The sequence below is a fragment of the Ascaphus truei genome, chromosome 4 (genome assembly GCF_040206685.1).
Source record: "Ascaphus truei isolate aAscTru1 chromosome 4, aAscTru1.hap1, whole genome shotgun sequence".
In the NCBI taxonomy this organism is placed as follows: Eukaryota; Metazoa; Chordata; class Amphibia; order Anura; family Ascaphidae; genus Ascaphus; species Ascaphus truei.
Window position 1 is genome coordinate 314,471,589 of NC_134486.1, and position 16,260 is coordinate 314,487,848.

At 36.0% G+C, this 16,260-nt stretch overlaps 1 protein-coding gene across 1 annotated transcript in view; it reads left to right on the forward strand.

The window, feature by feature from the left end:
• Window positions 1–1,602: 1,602 nt before the first annotated feature.
• TBX18 (T-box transcription factor 18) overlaps window positions 1,603–16,260 on the forward strand; it is a 36,704-nt gene continuing 22,046 nt past the window's right edge. The window contains exons 1-5 of the mRNA XM_075594818.1: window positions 1,603–2,175; window positions 4,598–4,778; window positions 6,962–7,063; window positions 10,020–10,191; window positions 15,997–16,164. Of these exons, the coding sequence (XP_075450933.1) occupies window positions 1,929–2,175; window positions 4,598–4,778; window positions 6,962–7,063; window positions 10,020–10,191; window positions 15,997–16,164 (870 nt within the window). The 5' untranslated portion in view covers window positions 1,603–1,928. The remainder of the gene's footprint in view (window positions 2,176–4,597; window positions 4,779–6,961; window positions 7,064–10,019; window positions 10,192–15,996; window positions 16,165–16,260) is intronic.

Here is a 16,260-nt window from a genome sequence, read left to right on the forward strand (position 1 = left end):
TAATTGTGTACAACGATTAAAACCCGGTCAGCGCTACCCTTGAAATTGTAGTGGACACTGGACAAATGTATAACAAAGCTGTTGGGGATCTGTCTGCCCTTTTTGCACATAAACTATATTTCCACCATATAGTGGTTTCAGATGTTTGCAGATTGCACCTAGCAGTTTGTTGGGCTAGAAGGGCGTATAAATGTGGCCACGCCGAGAAACGCATGATCCAACAAATACATGTGAGTTGTGTGTATGGGAATCAGGGGCTAAGGGGTTTCTTGGAACACAGTCCTGTGTTCTTGCTTTTCTGTTTCATGAAAGCTGTGAAACCCTCTATCCCGTTGCACCTCTAAACATGTTTAACAACTCCCAGCATAAACCTTTTCAACCTATAAAAAGGAAGCTTTAACTTTTTATTAAGGTGCTAAACTGAGCTTACTGTGGTAAAAATACCAATCTTCTTCGTCTTTTAGGAAGGGAAAAGCTTTAGCCAGTGTGATAAAATTATACTGTAATTAGGTGAAAACCTGACTAATTGAGATGAAAATGCATGCATAAAGTTTAGGGCATACATTTCAAGAGCCTCGCATTTTTAATGATGTTACTCAAATGTGTTTACATTTTGCAAAAAAGTTACAACAGCCTTTTCCCCAAAACGTGCATTTTTCTGTCCCAAAGTCATGCCTATGTTGGCAATATCCCTTTTATAGGCACAGTTCTGGCTTGTATTCTTTTGCCTCATTTACACATAGTTTGTGTGACCATGTCCCGTTATAATGCTGCATTGTGTATTAATAGAGAAGTGGTTAATTCTCATATATATATACACACACACACACACACACACACACACACACACACACACACACACACACACACACACACACACACACACACACACACACACACACACACACACACACACACACACACACACACACACACACACACACGCATTGCTTTTCCATTTTTGGAGTTCACATATGTGTTTCTTGGTTGATTTTGCATGTGGGTGAAATTGTTTTCTAGAATTGACTGGGCTTTTTAGACATGGTTTACACTCAACGTGTTTGACAGAATGCCTTAAATAGCAGCCCTTTTAGGCCTTTGCTTTAGAATAACAATTTGAATTCTCAAAATCTTTTCACTTTATATACCTGTTACAGATTGGTATTATTTTTTGGGGATCTCAGAAATCTAGTAGCACAGACACAGGATGACAGTGAATTTGACTCAAACTCATTCCCATGTTACTGCTCGTCCTATCTATTGCTAGTTTTTGTTGGGGAGACCAGATTACTCCATGAGTTAGGGGTGCAGCATTCTAAATGGGCGCTAAAGGTGTAGGCTGTTTAGGGAATCACACTGGAGATCAGGGTTTCAATCCCTGGCTGGGGCACTGCATGCTCAATCCATCCTCATTGCCTAATTTGGAAGTAGGTCCAGGTTCTGGGTCAATCCTTCTGCTGTGATTGGCCGGAGCAGTTGGTGATTGACACTTCACCGGGCTCCTCCCTGTCCCGCCGCTTTATTGTTACTAATGAGCAAGTCCTTCCCAGCCCTCTCCTGCCTGCAAGTGCTGACAGATCAAGGCTACAAATTTCAATTACAAGCTCTAATTGGTGTCCTGCGCGCGTCTGTAACCCGTGTCAGTCCATTCTGGCCCGCCAGACGAGTCAGGTCTTGGAGCAAGAGAAGGGGGGGAGAGAAAGGGAAGAGGCACTGAATAACAAAACTGCAGCTCAGAGGGGTATAGCTTGCAACTTGATCATTGCTTGGATTTAAGCAGGGTTGGACTACACGTTCCCTTTCATATTATTTGACATATGTTAGGGAGAGCTCACACTTCCCAAAGTGTGCCCGTGTTTAGAAGTGGGTGTTTGCATGTGAGACAGACTTGGGAGTACAGTATATGAGACAGCCTGGGAGTACAGTACATGAGACAGAAGACTGGTCTGCACAGCGGTGAGATGGCAGAGAAGAGGAGATCGCCCTGTACGATGAGCCTGAAGGCTCACGCTTTCTCAGTGGAAGCTCTGATCGGGGCTGAGAACAAGCAGCAGAAGAAGAAGCGCAGGAAGCTGGAGGATGGCAGCAGCGGGGAGAAGGGATCAGCAGAGGGCTCGGAGCAATCTGGAGCCCCTGAGCTGGAGCACTCTGTGTGCAGCATGCTGGGGTCCTGCTGTGAGTTCCTCTTACTTATATTTCATGCCGTTTCAAAGCTATCTACACGTGTAACATCCACCATTGCTATTTCTGTTTGTAAAGTCTGCTACACAGCGAGTGCAATGTTGATGCAAGAAAATGTTAGATTCATCAAAGAACCATATCCAGGATAATGCGATAACATGTTTTTTTTTTTTTTATATATATAAATCTCATGTTGATAGCAATATATTTTTTTATTACAAATAGAAAGTATTAGATACAGATACGATATAGTCACAGTAATGTACCACAACGATTTGAGTGACATGCATGTCCCTAACGGTCTTTTGTTAAACCCCACCACTGTATTCCAATTATTTTTTTTATATATCATTAGTGATGTATACAAAAATGTCCGGATCAATATAATTGCAATTTGTTATTTAACAATTGAGCTCCTATAAACAACATGTTGCTTATATATAAAAAAAAAATCCCACTAAACGTCAAACTATTTACTATTTGGATTTAATGTTTTAAATACGTGTTACTTTTCTCTTTGGTTTTGATGGATTTCTCTAGATTTCCATTAGAAGGCAGAAGTGTAAAGACGTGTTAAACAAATCACATCTCTGGTATCCTCACAGATGAATAACTAGATAAACCACAAGCAGAACACTCTTATATTTTCCTACATTTTAAGTATCTTGTATGCAATGTCTTGTTTGTTTTTTGTATTCATCCAACTGTTAACTATTTTCTTCCTTTCATTTTTTTGGGGGGACTTTTCATAATGTTTTCTATCTTAAAATAACTGTTTGGGACCATAACTTATGTTTGAAACTAGAATTTGCAGTTTCATTTGTAGGAATGTGTTTGCTGTCAAACAGTAGTCTACAAGCTAAACGCTGTTACATTTAAACTATATGATGTGCATATATTCCTCACTGCCTGTTATTGCCTAGAAAACAAGTTCTTCTATTGTAGAAAGAGAAGAAAGCTGTTGAATTGATGCACAAATGAACAAAGCAGCAATGTGACAATATAGAAATAAAATAATAGCGCACTGCAGACATAATATCCCGTTATTTGTAGGATCTGATAGTAAAGTCCTTATCTAAGCCTCATAATGTGAGTAATGTATTCTCACTGAGAGAGTTAAAAGTAAAATTGGTGAGATTAAAAGTAATCCAACACTGAATGTAAAAGAGATGCTGATTCATAAAATTCTCGTTATCTTGAACTACTATTGTCTGTGTCTCCCTTGGTTCTAAAATTTTTTTTTCATTTACAGTAGTTGAAAAGTCTGCAAATAGTTTAATCGCTCATAGTTATGGAAGCAATTTAATTGTCAACATCTTTTTGCTTAACCTTGGCGTCTTCATTTAAAATCAGGAAAAAAACTACCCTAAAAAAATGTCTTGGGTTTCCTCCAGATATTCTGAATATTTTGATGTGGAACGTTCTAATAATGTTATATTAATGTTTTTGTTTAACTGAAAGTTCGTTTGATTGTGTACTCTACTCCGCAATTAGGCGTTTTAAAGTAATATAGAACAAAGATAGTGTATGTCTTTCTTTGCTAAATATACCTGCAAATATATATATGGCTGTATCCTAAATGTTTGTTACAACTGTATGCATTTATTTTACCATAAGTAAGAGAGTGGTAATGGCAATTATGGTTATATAGAGGATGGATGACGTTAACTCAAATGATTAACGCTATGTACATATCCAAGTACAGAACAGCCTGGCATGTACTTTTTGTATATTTAGTTTTATCTATACATTATACATATATCCATATCTATAGGTACAGATATATCTATATTTATAAATGTTCTTGTGCGCTCACACACACACACACACACACACACACACACACACACATATATATACATATACATACATACATACATACAACCACAAACACCTGTATATAGCCCTACGGTATTAATGGACATGTTTAGCAAAGTATTGTGCCATGTTTCTTTTCAACTATATTAGGGATGTGCCAGGTGGGGGGTCGTCTATCTGTATGGTCCTGTGTCTCACTGTCCCTTTCATCCATATATTGCCCTGTCTGTTTATTCCTTCTCTGCATCATCTGCCTTAGATGGCTATCTTGTTTTTCTTTTTCTTTTACATCTGTGTTAAGATCATGGAGTCTCTGTTAATCAGTATTGTTGACCTGAGGAAGAGAGGAGAACTGTCGAAAACTTGTCCTATGACATAAATTGTTAGTCCAAATAAAAAAGGTATCGCCTAATACTGAAGAACTCGTTTATTCTGCACTATCTCAACTGGACTAACACGGCTATTTCCGTTTTATCTATCATCATATAGACATAGTCAACTACTATTTAAGAGGTGTAAATGGGAGGGTGTTAGCAAGCTGTACAATAGTTATGCGGATGTTGTCTCATATACCTGCTTGTGCGCTGTGGGTTTTCAGCTCAGGATGGCTATAGTAGCGTGAAGTCAGCGTCTGGTACCTGCAGCTCTCCCTTGGCTTCCCCGGTTGTACCTGTACCAGTGGCAGCTCCTCCTGCAGCTCGCGTGGATCTGCAGGGAGCAGAGCTGTGGAAGCGCTTCCATGAGATCGGCACCGAGATGATCATCACCAAGGCTGGGAGGTAAGGACAGCTGCAATGCGGGGCAATGGGTTGGTATACATAGCGAATAGAACATTTTGAAACTATAGCAGCACATCTGAAAAATAACACGATTAATCAGAAATGCTGGATTAGATTTAAAGCCTATTGGCATGCTGTCAAGCACTTCTTTAAATGGGGGTGACATCCATTTAAGTTAGGATACATTTCTACGATGATGTATGTGGTGGCTAAATACCACAAACTGTTAATCATTCCAGTTATTACCTATGCATCAGGTGACCAAAAAAATCCACACAGTCACATATATTACTAAGACTTTTTTTTATTTTTATATCAGCTATGGCATACTCAACTGTGTGGATATGGGTAAGTAACGCCAGGCTGCGACCAAGATTTTAACTTAAAACAAACACGTAAACAGGGGACATTAAACTCTGAACAGATATCATGTAAGCATACAAGTTAATGTAGGGATTCAGTTAAGGAACAGTATTCCGGCCAGGATACTATGCGATTGCATTCTGAGACCTATCGCTTAGCCAGGGACTATCAGACCAGCAGATGTGCCAAAAACATACAGTTGGGTCAAGAAGTTAAAATTTACTGAAACTAACAGGGCTGTGTCAAAAAGGATTAATCACTTTAGCCCTCAGTTGGAGCTCAAGTTGATGATTTACAGTAAGATCACCATGCCTCATAAATGAGATTTGACATCCCAAATACTTGCACACCAAAATGACTAACAATGTCTGGCCAGCAGTAAGATACTGTCTTGCCATGTAAGTCATGTACTGTATACCTTCAATGGGTTGTTTTTTTATTTACAAGTATTCTACCCATGTATCAGTTACCAGTTTATATACTCTTATTATATTTTGACACACATCCTTTCAAACGAAATTTACGCGCCAGATAATATTTCCTTGTATTAATTTTTTAATCAATAAAATGGCCAGTTATTGACCAATCAAAGGCAAAATAGCATATGGTTATTTAGTGGAGCTTACATTGTCGCATAAACCGAACATATTTCTGATTTGGGGGGGGGGGGGGGGGGTGGGAGAGAGAAGTGGTGCTCCTAAAAAGTGAGTTTAAAAAATATATAATAAGGAGAATCAGGTCCCAAACACCTAAATTGAACCTTACAGAATTATGAAGTGTATATAGATGGGGAAATATGACATGAGCTCTGAAACATGGAGTTTTGAAGGTTTCCTGCTCATTAGACTGAGATCCATGAATTCCGTCTTCGTCTGAAAAGACACGGTTCAAAGACAGACGTACAAGAAAACCTGGATATTATACAAGTAACTGAGCTTATTAAATATTAAAAAAAACATATTTTATTAAACCCATATGCTGCAGTCTACATTTCACAACGTCTATAGTAATGATCAAAATGCTGCTTTAAACAGTACAATGTTATATTTGTCCAGGGGAGTTCCAGCCAAAGCTCCTTTCCTTCTCCCTGTGTTACAGGTGCACAGAAAAAAAAAACTTAGGAATATTTCCTTGGCTGAAAATGCTTTGCACATGGTCTGCCTTTCACTAGGGATTCAAAATCTACAGAGTAATCATAAATCACTGCAACCTATGATTCAAAAGAACCCAGATAATTGGAATGTTTGGCAAATGTATCTTTTATGTGAAGTTTCAAAGTAAAAGTAACTTACAGCACATGATACTGTAGCTTCATCTCCAGGTTATATCCCCATCATTAGAATCCTTGATGGCATTATATAAGTTTGAGCTTCCTTTACCCACACTTTAGTAAACGTGACATGCTTAATAGTTTATGTGTTTCAAATATGTTTTTAAAAAAATGCACTGTCATCACCCAGAAATCTACACAGCATCTCTTGTAGCTTCAATACTTCTTAGTTTGCATGCACAGTATATTGCTGCATAGTTTATTGCTGCACAGCTTAGAAACCATGAACACAAGGACAGAAAACTGTTTTATTACATGCTTTTTTAATAATATATGACCGTCCATAATTCTTACACATCATGGTGATTTATTAACAGTATTGGCACACTGTTGATTTACACTAAAAATAGCATTTTGTTACAGAAACATGGTTATTGCTATTCTGGTCAGCTTGTCGGTAGTGGTAGCAACGTATTCAGTTACCATCTGTTATTCAGCGTTGTTTCATTTCCTTTAGTTACTGTAAGTGCATATCTTTTTATTTTTGCAGGCGGATGTTTCCAGCCATGAGAGTGAAGATCTGTGGCTTAGACCCACATCAGCAATATTATATAGCCATGGACATAGTGTCAGTGGATAATAAAAGATATCGGTAAATACATTAACATGTTTATTTGTTTGCTATTGTTACTGGATATGAAAGACCAGCAGATACATTTGACAATGCACATCTTTCCTGAAACTTTACATCAAAATAATATATATGAGTTATTACCATATATTTTAAATAATAGTAGGAAGTACCCCTCTACAGTAACACTCAGGTACAAAAGCGTTACACATGGACCAGAGAGATTGCTTCTCTTCATTTTCTATATTCTTTTACACTGATACAGTAAATAAGTGGACTTTGCCAATATCAGTTTCTGCAACACGTATCTGTACAATGTTGAAGGGGCCTCGAACACAATTGCTCTGAACTCTAAATCAAGTTTAATGATTGATGATTTCATTATACATATTTGAATTCTATGTATTGCTCTTCTGTGATCCTTACTTGGTCATATGTAAAATATATATGTAAAACCCGATTGCACTTCTTTCATTATTGGACAGTGGCAGATTTGAAATGTTTTGCATTAAATTAGTAGTATAGGATGCAAAATTGCATATGTGATAAGTTTACTGATTAACCGTTCTTTATAAGTGAAACAAAATAAACTTCTTTATATATGGCAGATAACCCTGTGTATAATTACCTGAAACAAAAATAATTATTCAAATGTAATGGATTTAGGCTCTCTTTCAGAAATAAGCAATGAATATTTTGTATTATTAGCCTTGTTTCTGTAAATAGAGATCTGTTGCATATTTGTAAAACTGATCACCAGTAATCTGATGTATATGTATCCATTTCATCTCACTTTTAGTAAATGTAGAAAAATGTGACAAAATGAGAAAATACATCTTAATAAATAAACATTAGGGCCACGACAATTATTTAGTGGTTCACATTTATTTTATCACCTTTTCATTTTCAAGTCTTTGCAATGTGTTTTTAATAGTACATTTTCAACATAGTAATGATTTAATATATTTTGGGTAAAGTTTCAAAGAATTGGCAGAGGTGTTTTGTTGAAATATAAATCCTGTACTACAGTATATTTACAGAAGGGAAAAACCGATTGGCTGTTGTTTATGCACATGTATAGTATAATTTACATGGGAAATGTAATTGGAAATAACATTTCAGTGCTCCCATCATTCTTCCTTGAAATCATGTTATACTGATTGCAGTACCAGACCAGAACATGTCCAATGGAAACTCAGTCATTCAACACATAAGTAAGCAAGTAGAGCTCATATATACTTCTGAAAAATATATTACATGGCTCCATGGGGATTGGCAGAGTTGATAATACTGAATTGTAATGTATTTTCCACACATATGTACACACACACACACACACACACACACACACACACACACACACACACACACACACACACACACACACACACACACACACACACACACATACATACATAAATATATATATACATCTTTATCTATATCTATCAATATATATTATTTAAGTTATGGTGGGTGAAAAGGTGACTAAAAACCCTCCACCGTATAGCATATAGCATATAAAAATATTACTTGTGAGCACATTCACATGTCTTAGACAGATCTGCAACCCTGCTTTTTGCCATTATCATCTAGCATACAGTGCTTCCACTGCAGCAAGGGATTATGGGATTCCCAGAATCCCTTGCTGCAGTGGAAGCACTGTCTGCTAGGTGATAATGGCAAAAAGCAGGGTTGCAGACCTGTCTAAGGCTGAGTCCCCGCTAGCGCTGAGCGCGCTGGCGCTCAAAGCATTCGTGGCGGGTGTCCTGCGTCTGCTCATGCGCAGGGGGAGGGGGGGCGGCATTGCCAAATATTAAGCAAGCGGGAAAGTATAAAAATTTTATTTACCTAAGCGCATCGCATGTGTGTGCACGCGCATACCCACATGCGCATCTCGTGAGCGGGGACTTGCATATATAAATATATGCAAGTCACCTCGCCAAGCACCGCCCGCTCAGCGCTAGCGGGGCCGCAACCTAAGACATGGAAATGTGCTCACAAGTAGTATTTTTAGATAGATAGGTATAATCAAAAACAAATAGACAATACCGTTCTGTGGCTAACGAAATGCTTTAATTTGTGCGAGCTTTCGACAGAACGGTATCATCTATTAATTTTTGATTATTAAGCTAGGCTCAGACATTACAGATACCTCTACATCAATATATATATATCAATATATATATCAATATCAATATCAATATCAATATATATATATATATATATATATATATATATATATACATACATACACTTCTTTCGAGACAATACTTTACCTGTCGGTTCTATAATATTGTTTTAATATTAACTATTTTAAAAGCTGTAGAAAAATGTTGAAGATTACATTCATTACATTTCATACTTATTTGCAGGATACATATTCTTTCCACAATTTTTTGCACTCATAGTATATTAATCAAATATATATAAAATCACTTAACATGTATAATACAAAATCTCTCAATATATCTTTATTGGAGACATAAATATTTGATTTATAGGTAACCATTGCAATTTTTTTCTAAAAGATTTCCTCTATACTATTTGACAATTTTCGTGCATATATTAAATACCAATAAGAGATATTTAGCAGAAGTAATTTAGCACACTTCAAAGTAATGATTCTCAATGTACATTTTCGATTTAGCTCAATGGAACAGTAACTTATATCATTTAAGTGAATGGCTCTCTACCCAGCATGATAAGGGCATAAAAAAATATTCTTATAATTTCCATTTGAGTAAAATACAACTACTGTATGATAAATGTAAGTATAGGAAAGATGGATTACACTTATATTCTTTGCATTTTACTGGACTAACTTAAAATGACACAGTGATGTTGCTCTTCATATGTAAACAATATTATTATTATTAATAATAATAATAATACAAATGAGATAATATGACATGAATGCTACATTTCTTCCCTAATTGCATTTCAAATCTCCTTTCATTCACGTCTCTTCTTCCAGCTATGTGTACCACAGTTCAAAATGGATGGTGGCCGGCAATGCAGACTCGCCAGTTCCTCCACGTGTTTATATTCACCCTGACTCCCCAGCTTCAGGCGAGACCTGGATGAGACAAGTGATAAGTTTTGACAAATTAAAACTTACCAATAACGAGCTGGATGACCAAGGCCATGTGAGTAAAATGATCAACTGCAGGTCAATGTATTTATAATAACAGTCTGTTTTCAATTAAATACATACTAATATAGTCAGATAGAGCCTGTGTCTGGTGCTACTGGTAGCATCAATTGGTAATAATATGTTACCTTTGTTTTGCCCAATCAACTTGCTCTTTGGGAAGTAGCTATGTGGTGCAGTAGTAAGTTTGAAGATAAGCTTACTTACTGCTCTTATTTAAATAGGAAAGATCAAATCTGCCCTTCTGGGTGCATTTTTTTTTCTAACACTGGAACTCTATGAGACAAGAAAAATAAACTTGACATATGCTACAAAAACATACATTTCTGGAGCTTTATTTTATTATACTGTATCATTTCTTCTTAGAGTTATTGTAGCAAAGAGACATTATTCAGCTGTCATCAATCTAATAGTGACAGCACTAACCATTTTCTCACCCATTAATTTCATGGGTGGGAATAGATTTAAAGCAGCAAAACATGTAAAATCCTATGTCGTTAAAAAAAAAACTCTTCTGTAGTATTAAATAATAGTGCCTTTTTTATTATATATATTTTTATTTACCTCTTAATGCAATTTGTATGACTTTTAAAGCATCCTTTCATTTCTATAGCAGATTTTAGCCCACCTCGCAAGAAGTGCAAGATCTTTGCAACACTTGCCTGTTTGTAATAATTTGTTGCCAATATTCCCAGCAGTTTGAGCTGCAAACTGTAACAATAGATAAGGTTACCTTAGTAATATCAGGATACATTGTAGCTGCTGAGTTACTGTACACTGACTGAATGATTCATTGAAACCGAAAGGTGGCTATAATGTTAGGCACACAATCAGAGCACAAAACGATTGCTATCTTAGGTAAAAATGAAGACATATACATTGTCACAAGATTTACATAGGAAAAAAAAAGGGAAAAATGGGGGGAAGTAGTATTTATGCTTTAATCCAGCCTCAGGATAAAAGAGAACCTAAGCAAATTTACTTTGTATTGTTTTTGTATGCAGATTTAGGGAGAGATTGAATTTAAATGGACATGACTTTGGTAATATGAAGAATTGCTATAATACTCACATGATTTAAATGTGCATGCCTTTCCAAGGAAAAGGTATCTGCAAATATTAATTGCCAATAGGAATGAAACAAACGAGAATCTGTAACAATACTTATTAAAGCTGAATGTAATGAGAATCTGTAACAATGCTTAACAAAGACAATATAATTATTGGAGTGTCAGTGTTATTGTTGCTGAGTGCAAGAATGCAATGTGCATTAGAGTTATATTCCGATGTTAGCTATGTTAGTGATATGACTGCAGCGGGTGTTATCTATTAAACAGAATATAACACCATGGGGTTATTTGTCTGTATTTGTCTAGTTTGACTTTGACTAGTAAAAAAAACAAACAACAAAAATGAAACCCAGCAGATTATTCAAAGAAAAAATGCTATTGTATGGAAGAAATATATATTTGTTTTTTGATGAGCACGTGCTGTTTTATTGCATCAGCATTGCCTTAATTTTGCAGCAGTGAAACATCAATAAATAACTCCTCTCAAAGTGTAACCTCGCCGCACTTAGCAATTGCAAATGATGTGTTCAATAATTGTTTTATATGATTCAAACAAGTTTTTTTTAGGCCAACAACATAAATGTCTATTCATATCATGTAAACCAATGGGAGAAAGATTATGCAACTACTGTATGTATACCTTTGAACATACTATTACTATACGTGTGTCAAGTGGTTTCTTCACTAATTCCCCTTGACTGGCAACTGACTGCAATGGAAAGGATATATGTGTTATACTGTAGCCCTTGTTCAACAAGACTTCCATATCTTTTGTATATACTGTATGCTGTTTCTACACCAGTGTACCATGTTACATTGTTTTAAAACTTCAAGACACCTTTACAGCTAGAGGTGCTGGTCATAACTGTGTGGGTATTCTTGTACTATGTGGTGCCAGTGGGCATAATTAGACTAATTACGTCTAACTTTCCCAGTGGGGTGTTAGCTATGGCAGGTTTTATTGTTGAATGACAGGGAGCTGGCAATTTTCAAATCCCACATAGTTATTCAGGAAATGATCAGTATTTCTTGCATTTCACTTTAAATGGGCCCAAAACCTACTGAGCTAGTTTAACTAAATAAGTAATATTTTTTAAGGCAAATAATGTATATGAAGCCTAAACAATGTCTATATCAGGTAGAAAAAATAAACACCAAACAAGCGATTGCAGCTCTGGTTACGCCTTACAAGGTGCATGACTTAAAGACTATAAGGACTTATTTCACAGCTGAGACTCATTACATCTGAACTGACTAGCCAATACATCCGGCCATTTTTATGGCAGAGTTGAAATTGCCTAGTTATCTAAAGGGAAACTATCCTATTCTTATTAAAAAAAAAAGCAGAAACAGATATAAATCACAGCTTTTTCAACACGCCTAATTAAAGATAGTGGAGCGTTTGGGGGTTATTTATCAAAGTCTCCCGGTGGCATATCAAAAAATATAGTCTCATTGGCTTCAATGTTTAAAAATATCTTTGATAAGTTTGGCAAAGTTGTTTGTCCTCGTTTAGCAGCCCAAATTATTTGCTGAATGACCCCCAAAGTGTCAAACTCCTGTGTAATTTGTCCACATGCACATTACAATTGTGTGTCTCACTCGTTGGTGTAGCAAATATAAGAAACTCATTCATTAAGATTCCTATATTTAACACAAATCTTTTTGCAATTGGGGTGTATGATGTCTCAGAAATTGCAAGGATGTTTGACACATGTTAAAAGTAAAAATAAAGTAACTTGACCTAAGTTCTAGCACTACAAGGGTAAGAGAAGAGCAAGAGCAAAGTAGCCTGATACATTAATACTGAGGAATGCATGTTAGGTAGGTATACAGGGATATACCAAATAAGTATACTGTACATGGGAAGGATGTTGATCCAGGGATTAATGCCAATTAATGGAGTCAGGAAGGAAATCATTTTTCCCCTTAATGGGGTTTTTTGTTTGCCTTCCTCTGGATCAATAAGTATAGATATAGGATAAAGTATCTGTTGTCTAAATTTAGCATAGGTTGAACTTGATGGACGGAAGTCTTTTTTCAACCTCATCGACTATGTAACTATGTAATATGTAACTATGTTCTTAATACTCCACTTAGGCCATTATTCAATACGCTGAGACATTGTTTTCCCATGTTTAATATTTGAGTCCCACTCATTTGAATGGAGCTTCACAACATATTAAATAAGGCCTTAGAGGTGTACTATTTAATAAGCCCCTTGGTGTCAATGTTATAAATAAAAAATCAAGCTCACTCCTCCTGTGTGAGAGTTTATTTTGAAAAAAATAATTAAAAAGTCTTTAAATGCGTTACTTTTCTTTGTTGTATTACATGGCAGATATGATGTTGGAAGGATAATAGAATGGTCAGGAGGGCATAGTGTAGGCCTCTCTAAAGCAACAATACCACTTTCCCCCTCTTTTTTTCTTTTTATTATTTTTATATGTAAATCATGTGACAATGTGTAATTCTACATTTTTACCTAAGCTGGTAATCGTTTGGTGCTCCTGTTATAAATCTGTGAAAATCCCGATTGTGAGCTTAAAAAGGTCCACCTTCTACCTCTGTGCTGCAGTCTGTGAAATTCTGCAGCTAATATGTAACATTATATAACTAAGTGTAACACATTATTATAGCTTTCAGAGTAATAGACAGTCTGCTGTTTGGAACACAGCAACAGATCTGCATGAGATACTTTGTTGCCAAAGGGCAGAGCTCTATTAGGTCAGAGCCTATTTCAAAAGAGAAGTGGACATGACTTTCTAAATGATTGCTGTAGCAACTAAAGGATTACTAGTACATTACAAAAATCATTAAATGGCATAGGAGTTAGAAAAATGCCGATAGTATTTATCTATTATTACAGAATGGATTTATTAAAAAAAAAAAAAGGATCTTTCATGTTTTGCTGCTTTAAAGAGTGAGATTGTAAGGCATTTTTTCAATGGTCAGTCCCACATAGTGGGCAAAAGAACTCTTTTAGCAATATTGAAATGTCCTTAATGTACATGTTTACTTTTTTGCTTCCTGCAAAAAATGAATATATTTCTATATTCTTTGGGTCTGGGTGGTTCTAATCTTGTCTCTGGTTGTTGTTGTTCTTCCCCTTAATCTCTTTGGGTGATGATGGGAGCATAATTTGTTGAGTCAGAACCACAAAAGACAACGAGTCTGGATCAACAATATACTTGTAGCTAGAACAAATGAAAAACAGACATATCAAAAGGGATTCGGTAAAGACTGTAAAAACTCCTCAAAGCATTTAGTTACTATGGAGACATTGAAAGTTAAAAATATTATTTAAAAATATGATTGTTTTAAATCAGCCAACTACACATAACCTATTAAACATACCAATGCCATTAGTTCACTTTGGCCCTAGGTGGCCCTGCCCTTTTAAATGTTGGTAGGGTGAGTCTGATGTTGCTGGTAAAATGATTAGATGTGGGACAGGCTGAATAAGGTAATGGAAGCAAGAGATAGAAAAGGAGGGAGTAAAAACAAGACATACTGTATATCTTGGGCAGAGCACAAACTTCACCTAATATTTGAGATGTATGAAGTGGCTGAGTGATAAGCGTGGTTCTTTCTGGGATAAGGCATGGGCTGATTTTGGCAAAGTTCATATGATGAAAGCATTTGTTGAGCATCTGCAAGAGAGGTCGGAGACAAAGATGATGCTTAACACCGTCACTGCCAGATTAACTTGCAATGCAGGATCATCCAGCAGCGACAGGGGCTAAACAGTAGTTTTTGTGTCAGGGGGGAGTATTTGAGACATCATTTGAATATTTGGAGTTGAGGTGGAAGAAAATAATAGGTTTTGTTTTTACCATGTTAAGATTTTAAGGTCTGATGGAATCTATGGACTCGTAATGTACAGTACATAGTCAAACCAAAAACGGTCAAGATGCAGATGCACTCAAAGGTCTTTGAGAAAGGACAGAAATTAAATGTGCCATTTAAATACAATATCATCATCAACTTAAATATACTGGGACCTAACCAGCGGTACAGTAGGATTGTGCTAGTTCCCATAAGAAAAGATAAGGAAGGACGAGAACATATGTTCTGGTTGGACACCAACTGAAAGTGCAAAGAAGCCGGTGTTAACAGTGTTCCATGATTTATCAAGACATTTTTATTTCTTAAAAGACTCCAGTCATGTTCAATTTAGTATGTTCTATAATGATAATTGTAGTCATGGCATTTTGTTATTACACTATTTTTGTAACTTACTTTTAATTTGAAACAAGTGATTATTTTTCCAATTACTGAAAGCATGAGCGCATATTGTTTCCATGAAACTTAAAGAATAATCAAAAAGCTGCATCAATAGCATGTAGAACTGGTCAAAGTACCGCTCTGATCACAGTTTGTTCTTCATTACACATGCCTTCAACCAAGATTTCAAAGTTATTAGCATTAAAATAAGTTACTTTTAGCTTTTGAAGTTGCAGGATGGAAACCAAAGCCTAATTTTAAACACAGTTATGATGGGCTCTCAACTGTGAATAATTAAGATCAGAAGAACTAAGAATGTAATCAAATCTAATTGGAGGCCAAATATTGTATTGATTTATTTTTAATTAATTGCATTAATACACCTTATTGCATTGCTCCACATGTATGGTCACTGAGAAAAAAAAATTGCAAGCCTTGTGGCAAAATCTATCCCAAAATATTCCTTATTAAATAACAAAGAACATATTTCTCAATTTCTTTCAGATTATCCTTCATTCAATGCACAAATATCAGCCACGTGTCCATGTCATTCGGAAAGACTGTGGAGAAGAACTTTCACCAGTTAAACCCATTCCTGCAGGAGAAGGGGAGAAAGCTTTCTCATTTCCAGAAACAACCTTTACTACTGTCACAGCATACCAGAATCAACAGGTATTCAGTATGAAGTGGGGAATTATCTATATTTCTATCTATTCTACATATATTAAAAAAGTTGATCTTTAAAGAAGTTATAGAACTCCTGTTCTA